At 46.5% G+C, this 8269-nt stretch overlaps 1 protein-coding gene across 1 annotated transcript in view; it reads left to right on the top strand.

The window, feature by feature from the left end:
* Positions 1-8269, top strand: part of PRDM5 (PR/SET domain 5) — a 100397-nt gene that overhangs the window by 36640 nt on the left and 55488 nt on the right. The window contains exons 4-8 of the mRNA XM_025050902.1: positions 341-476; positions 2631-2805; positions 3944-4036; positions 4301-4422; positions 6844-6932. Of these exons, the coding sequence (XP_024906670.1) occupies positions 341-476; positions 2631-2805; positions 3944-4036; positions 4301-4422; positions 6844-6932 (615 nt within the window). The remainder of the gene's footprint in view (positions 1-340; positions 477-2630; positions 2806-3943; positions 4037-4300; positions 4423-6843; positions 6933-8269) is intronic.

The following is an 8269-nucleotide window of genomic DNA, read 5'->3' as shown; positions in this document are numbered from 1 at the left end:
GAACTTTTCGACCGTATTTGTGGGCCTTGAGATGTGACTACGTTAGGCCAATTAGTGATGCGAGAGTCACCTCGCATCAGAAATTTAAATAATTATTCTTATTTGATACGTGTAAGTGTCACTGTCTATAATATATATTTGTGAGTTTCCTTTTTCAGTATCCAGGCTGGTTGGACATGTACACAAAGTAACAGTGACTTTTTATGGGCGCGTGGTCCTGACAGTATCTTAAAGTGACTTCTTAATTCTTATCAGGAATAAATGAATGGTTCAGCAATTTTTTTTTATTATCAACATATATTCGTCATACAATCTTTTTTTTTTTTAAATTTTGCCTCAGGAAGGAGAAAACATTTTCTATTTGGCGGTCGACGACATAGAGACAGATACGGAGCTGCTGATCGGCTGCCTGGACAGCGACATGGAGGCCGAGGAGGACGAGCAGCCAGCGACGACGGCGAAGGGAGAAGAGGAAGGTAAAGGTGCTCGAGGACCGTCCACACCTGGCAGTGCAGGTACTCCCTCCCGTCGGGGAGCTGAGGGCGTGGGAGCCGTAGGAGCGTGTCGTTTGAGCTGTAGTTGCGTTTAGGGCTTCTCCCAGAGCTGGCTTTGTCAGCACCGCTGTCAGAGGGGGTCCAGCGATGTGCCCACCTTTCTTCCAGCGGGATGAGCGTGCTGGGCATGGGCGGCAGGTGTGCCCCGCACGACTGCCAAGGTCACAGGCAGCTCCTCGCTCTCTCTGGGGCAGCGATTGGAGCCGGCGTGAGGGCTTTTCCGCTAGCCCTGAATCTGCCTTGCGATGGGGCCTGGGGCCTGTCGCTGCCTCTGAGACTGTGCCTGCTCGCCGGCACGTGGGGAGGCAGGGCAGAGCCTGTCTCGCACTGCTGCTGGCCTCTCTCTTGTCTGAGACTCTTGGAGAACCTGGAGCTTCTGGAAGTCTTTCTGTTCTGAGCACAGAGGCCTGGCGGATTTCTGGATTGTCCTAGGTAGGGAGTGACGAACTGGCGAGGGCCACAGGTCGGACCTGCTTACACCAGTCCTGTGATCCAGGAGACAGATCGCCCTCGTTTGTCGTCCGCTGGGGAGTAATCCGTTGTCACTGTGCCCCAGCTCTGCTCCGTTGTGTTTTACTCCTGATGGGGAATGTGACGTCATAGGTCTCCACCTACTGTAACAGGCCGATACTTACTTCGGGGTGTTTTCGCACTTTGGTTAGCAAGGCCACTTCGAAAGTGACGCCGGTGTCCTTACTCACCATGCTGGTAATGTTTTTTCGTATGAATTTCCTCTTCTGACTGTACGTCCTTGGCGGGAAAGAGAGAGCAGCCTCAGCACTGCCGTCCTGTGCTTCTGTTTCTTGATTTTCGCTGGATCCTTGAAGGGGACGATGAGGGCAGCTGTCTGTCCTGTTTTTCACATACGCATGACGCTGGGACGTCAGATACTGCGTGATGGGCACTGTTTTTGTGTTTTTCTGTGTTTTCTTTGTTTTTGTGTTTATTTTTTCCTCTCCATCACCCGAGGGCATTGTTGTTGTCCATTATTTTAGCTTAAAATTTCCTACTTATTACCACCCTGGTTTTTCTTTAGTTAACAAAATATCAATTTCCAATGTTTTCGTAAAAAGAATCAACAGAAGCTTAAATACATTTTAAAACATACAATTTAGGTACCTACATTGGTGCTATTTTTGTTTTAGAATTTGGGATTTTGTTTATGAAAACAAGAAACGAAACCCAAAACCAAAACCACCTAAAAACCAGCAAAAGAAAACGGGAAGCCCCAGAACAATGGAAAGTTTTGTTAAATGAGCTACGGCGCCTAAAGGGTTTTTTTTTTGTTTGTTTTTTGTTTAAACATTTGACTCGAGACAATGTTAAATGGAAAAAAAGGGCAGCGAGTAACATTGCACGCGAGTGTGATCACAGAGGTAGCTCTTCCGTGGCTGAGCACGTGTGCATGCACGAAGCACAGGCCGGGGCCGCCGGAGGATGGCCGTGGTTGCTTCATTATGGGGTTGCGGGTGATTTTTACTTTTTTTCATATTTTCTGCATTTTCAAAATCGAATCGTATTCGATAATCAGGAAGAAAATACATCATTTAAATAGCACGCTGGGTAATTTGGGGAGAGCCGTGACAGTCCGGCTGGGGCGGGGGGCCTCCCCACACCGGCCGCCCTGAGCGCGGTTTGTGGGACCCGGGTCTTTTCTTGCACTTACATGACAACCCCCCGATGATTCGATACAGTTCTCCCAGGCTGCTTCTGCCTCTTCGTGCTGCCAAAAGTGAACTTAAGGCGACCCATTTCAGGGAAAATTTTTGCTTTCCAGTTTGACATTTGTAAAAACTTTTTGAAGTGAAGACTTAACTTTATAAGGTAGATTAAAAATAGATTTTGTATTAATTTGGTAGGACACAAGTGAAATGATTTAAAAAATAATGTATTTCTCTCTAATAACACTTCCTATTATTTTTTATAGAGAACACTGTTAATATCGTAGAGACAGTAAGAATTTACTAATCTGATGCCATTACACACAAGTCATTTGATTTTAAAACGAGGAGAAAACTGAGCAGTTCGTGGCTCTTAACTTTTGTCTCATGGGTCTGTGTCCTGGTAAACGTGCAGATGGCTTTGGCTGTGATGAGGACTACGCCTGTCCGCAGTGCGAGTGCAGCTTTACCAGCGAGGAGATCCTTGCCGAGCACCTTCAGACGCTGCACCAGACGCCCACCGAGGAGAAGGGGTTCAAGTGCAAGCACTGTGGGAAGAAGTTCCCGGTGAAGCAGGCTTTGCAGAGACAGTGCGTGCAGTAAAGAACGTCTTTAACGTTATGAGCTAACATTCTGTTTAACGATCGCATTTGGTTTCTAACCCGTGTATGTGAGACAGTCACGGACGGAAGGTTCAGGCGTCTACGCTTTTCATTGCCATTAACTCTTCTGTTCTTCGTAAAGCATGCCGGCTTTTGAAACATTCCGAGGAGCCGTTTAACAATTAAACATGGCTTATGCTAATCAGTCATTGTCTCCTTGATAACTTGCTGTTAAATATCAAGCCCATTGGTTTACTGATCTGAAATTCAGATATGCATCATTTAGCGGGTGCTTCGAGGTGACAGATCGAGTTTCAGCTGTCATGTCATAGTCCCTCGGAAATCAGTGAAGGGAAAGTTTAGGAGATGGAGGGTGTTCCGGGTATAAGGAACCGGGGCCGTGTTGAGAGGCACCGTTTACTTCACAGCAATGTTGGAGGAGTCGTTTAAAGATGCGCGTGTCCAGGATGCGACGATAAGGTGAAGTAAACGATCCCACACGTTGCTCTGTGCCCTGTGTTATTTCAGTATTTATGTTAACAATACATAGTATTCTTTTATTGAAGCACCTTACAGGATCATGAATTATTCAAAGCAAGAAATCTGTAAACGTATTTTTAACAGAACGTCACTTCGCATATGAGCAAGAAGTCTTTAACACAGACTTAATGTTACGTTTTTGATTCATTAAAGATTCCGAAATACGTGAAATCTCATATTGAGACTTTTGCCACATGTTATATACATCTACTTTTGCTTGTGAAATTGGAGATGAAAAATTTCTGCTCAAAACGTAAAACTGTTTAATTTTTATAACAACGAGCGATCGAACATTTGGAAATTCTATCGTAGGCTCTTAAAACAAGCAAGGGCTATATACTCTTTAATGAATAGGCTTGGGAACTACATTCCGGTCAGCTTTTACGGAATTTAATACGATATATTCTGCACCGAAGATACTTTGGCTGAGCCGGGTCTTGCAGTTAAGTTAGGTAACCACTAAAACGAGAGAGGGAATGAAGAGAGAGGTCACGAGCACGACTTCATTCCACGTGAGAGGTTTTCGGACGTTTTCCTCTCCGGTCTCCAGCCTCCAGCCTCCCTTCCCTTTCTTCCGTTTCCCCAGCGTCCTCCAGTGCCCGGCGAAGACCGGTCGGCAGGATTCCTCGCGGAGCTCGCAGCGCTCCGCGTGCAGCTCCCCCTTCAGCTCCGCGTCCAGGTGTGGCGTCGCGAGTTTGGATGGCAGTTATGTGACTGTGGGTCCCGTGGGGGCAGGCATGCTTTAGGGCTCCTTGGTTGGTTTCGCGTCCCTGGCTGCAGGACGCGAATGCTTTCCTCCGCACCTGCCCAGGTAACGCACGCGGGACCCTGACTTCTCGGCAGGGAGCGTGCGTTCCGAAAGCCCGCCGGGCAGCGACGCCAGAGCCTCCTCGGTGCGTCTTCACCTGCCTCCCCCTGTCCCCTTCTCCCTGCCGCCCCGTAGCTGCGAGCAGCATCAGGAGGCCGGCCGGAGCAGAGCCAGGTTCGTGTGCAAGGCCGACAGCTGCGGGAAGAGGCTGAAGAGCAAGGACGCCCTGAGGAGACACCAGGAAAACGTCCACGCAGGTGAGACATCGCTGCGGGTCGCGGGCGGGCTCCCCGCCCCAGGCTGCGGCGCGGGTTCCCTTCTCGCTGGTGGGGACGGGAGGAGGCACGTGCCTCCCCACCGCAGCCGCGCGCGTGAGCAGACAGGGCGGCGTCCTTCCTCTGAGCACCGCCGCGACGTCCGGGGCTTCCCGCAGCGTCCGTCGTTTCCCTGGCTGTGGGTTCACCGTGACCGCAGGCCCGGGCTGGAATCTGGTTGCGCTTGGTCGTCAGGTGCACGAAGGATGAATGTTTTCACATAATAAGTTTAATGTTTCGGCATATGAAATTTCCCTGCTAGTCGCTGCATTCGAAAACTATGAAAGGACGCCCTTCTGCCTTGATATTTTTACAGTGAGAGTCTATTTCTTAATGCTTATATTTCTCCTATATTGGAGAAAATTACTGGCTACATTTTGACCTAGGAATTGAATGTTTGGATTAATAAAGCAGATATTAATTGAATTCCTTTTATGGCTGGATAGACAGATCAACAAACAAAATGTGGCTGCCATTTCGACTTCATCTGCTTGGCACGTGGTCGACGTAGTTTAGTTTAGGGAGCGAAGCCGTTGCACAGAGGTGAACAGATGGCTGTGTTGACAGAGCTGGCTTTTTATTTCCTCCGAGTCTTTTCCTTCAAGGAGGTGGGGTTCACAGAGCGCCCCATCCCCTCCTGTAACAATACTCTCCTCACGTGCTTCCCTTGCCCTCAGCTTCTGGGGAATGGGGGGAACCGTGTCTCTCTGGATACGAGAAAAGCGGATTTATTTTCTCTCATCTCGTTTATCCTCACGTTCAGAAGGAAAAGATAATTGATCCTCAGCTTCCGTATTCCGTGTTTGACCATTGTCCCCAAAGTGCCTACTTTCATGCTAACGTGACAGCAGCCGGTATAGCGTGACCGCTGGTCCCACTTCGCGCAGCGGGTTCGGGCTGCCCGTTTAGCGTGACAGCTCTGGGTGTGGAAGGCATGGCCCTGGGAAACGCGGCTTCAGGCTGGCGCCCGACCCTCGGACTTGACTGTGTTCTGATTTCTCCCTTTCCTTTTGGAGAACGTTTGGCCGATTTAGGGAAGGTGGTGTTTTTGTGCGTTAATTGTACGTGGGCCTACTCTGTGCTGGCCAAGATCAGGCATAACTTCTTGACAGACCCGTCTTCATCGTTTCTTTTTTAAGCTGTTATGTCTAAAACGCTGGTCTTCATTTTCTCTGCCTTTGTCTGCAGTGTCTTGTAACAGATCTGTCGTGTCATTTTTAAAGTTAACTTTGCTGCACTAAGTGAAAACCCAGATGCTCACTGAAGCTGTCTCTGGAAACCTGCATTCTCGCTCGCTGGGTTTGTGGACGTCAGGCTATGCTCTGAGCATCAAGAAGCATCGAGGCTTCTTGTAGTTGGCCGTGGATATTGTGATGTTACTCATTCTGGAAGCTCATGGTGATTTTGTAGGAAATAATTGAAGGAAGTTTCTTATTTTTCTGCGATGTGGATTATATAACGTGTGAAGCTTACCGCTCTTGGCCAGTCCCATGCCTGTCGCTGAGGTTCCACGCAATCTATCTCTGTTCGTCACCGCTTTCTGGCTTCTCCCTTTCCTCGGGGATCTGAATAGCCTTCGGGGAGGGAATGATCCGCATTCAGAAGAGCGACGTTCACACATGTGGCTGTGGAACCGTTTACAAGGTATTCTGGGAAAGAGAAGGTCTCGCTTTCCCACCGACGGTGACACATGTGCCCAGTTAGTGGTGTGAATCGACAGCGCTGAGGAGAGAGGCCGAATTTTTAGATGCGCGGCACATCTTCCCGTCGAAACTGAGTGACACGTGTTGCGTAGGTTTTCCGAGCAGCTCTGGGGTGTCCTTCGCCCGCGGTGTGCTGGGACGCACGGTGTCCGAGTGACTACGTTTTCAGAACAGCTGTGTCGTCTCCCGCATCACCTCCCTTTCTTTGTAAGTTATGTGTTCCCGCATATTTTCGAGGGTCGAATCTGAAAGTCAAATATCAGATCGCCCTGAACATAGGAAAACTAAATTAGTATAAAGTCTAGTTATGGCTTTGGCGGTGCCGTTGTTCTTGAACTTGGGGAACCTTCACAGTTACACAGGATGCAGAGCGAAGGGGCCGACTTCCTGAACCCACTTCCCATCTTTCCCGTTTGCTTGGATTCTGTGGACGCTGACTGCGAGGTTTTGTATTTCTGGGAAATCGCATTTATGTGCATTCTCAGGGGATGATCATCAACTCTCCCCCTATTTCCTCTCTGAGGAGCTAGGGCTCCAGTTCCAGGATGAAGAACAGAAGATGGGAGGAGGAGAGAAACACCTAGAAACACTGAATCTGAAATGCTGTATCTCCTCTTAAGATTCTCATTGAAATCACGGTGGCGTTTCGTTTCTGTTTCAGGAGACCCGAAGAGAAAGCTGGTGTGCTCGGTGTGCAGTAAGGAGTGTTCTTCGCCGTCGAGCCTGCAGGAACACAGAAAGGTCAGTGAGGTAAAGGCGGAGCTGCTTCCAGTCGTGTATGGTGTCTGCCACGTAAATGTTTAGCAGATTTTTTATATTGTAAAGAAAGGCCTTTGTCATTAATTTAAATACGAAGGTACTCTAAAATGCAAGACTGATACGGAGAAGAATAAACTCTTGCAAAAGAACGTTTTGTGTTATTGTTTACAGTTAGTGGAAATATTTCTTCAAGGCAAAGGGTCACCTAAGTGCTTCACCTGCAACACCTCACCTGGTTTCGAGCTTGCTGTTTGCTCAGGAAGTATCAGTCAGTGAGGAAACCATGTATTTTTGTGTGTTTGTAATATGCTCTACAGTGGCATTTAGCTATTAACATGGATGCAGGTAATAGCTAACTCTGGTGAAACAGACAAAGCTCTATTATTCTAAAGAGCTAAATGAGATGTACAGGTATGTCAGAGTGTTGATAGCAGAAACAAATTATTATATTGGGAGACAATAAACTTGGTATATTTTATAACAAGTATAAAATTTACTAAGTAATTATTTTAATGTGAAAAGTAAATATGAAAAGTAAATGGCAATTATTAACTCTAAAAACATTAGCAACTGGTTAATAGAATTTACAGTAGTATAGAATTGAAATAGAATTTAGATTTTCATTCATGTCATGGCAGAGTCCAAAATAATTCATATTACATTATTACATTATTTCGACAAAGATGATATATAATACATAAATGATTATTTCCTACTTCTACATATTGTTTTTTCAGAGTATCTAGGAGCATGCAGTGTTTTCTTTTAGTGATTTAATACCAAAGGTACTAGTGAAAGTCAAATTTCACTTTTGTCGTGTTTTGTAAAATGAATTTTGTCCCTTTATTTATATGTCAATGTATTCCAAAGTAACTTGACAGGTCTTAAAATTCATGTCATCGTCAGTCTAATAGCTCCAGCCATGTGCTGTGGACTTAACCCATACCATGCGGAACAGTTACACGGCTGTGTTAAGGTGTCTGTGGTTGTCTCCTGATGTTGAGGGATTTTGATATTTAGCACTAGACTGAGAGTCAGGATAGTGGGTGTCTTCCTCTGTCCCTAGCCCTCCATGTAATATTGGGCCTCTGTCTGTTTTCTCACTTATTTATTTTTCTTTTTAAAATTATTATTTTATTTTTCAGTTGTAGTTGGCATACAATATTATATTAGTGTCAGGCGTACAACACAGTGATTAGACATCTATATAGCTTACCCTGATAAATCTAGTACCTGTCCGACACCAAACATGGTTATTACAATATTACTGACTATATTCCCTCTGCTGTACTTTACATCCCCAGGACTACCTTGTAACTACCAATTTC

The sequence above is a fragment of the Pteropus alecto genome, unplaced genomic scaffold, assembly GCF_000325575.1.
Source record: "Pteropus alecto unplaced genomic scaffold, ASM32557v1 scaffold17, whole genome shotgun sequence".
Lineage (NCBI taxonomy): Eukaryota > Metazoa > Chordata > Mammalia > Chiroptera > Pteropodidae > Pteropus > Pteropus alecto.
The sequence above is the reverse complement of the archived record's forward strand: the minus strand, read 5'-3'. Positions and strand labels throughout refer to the sequence as shown.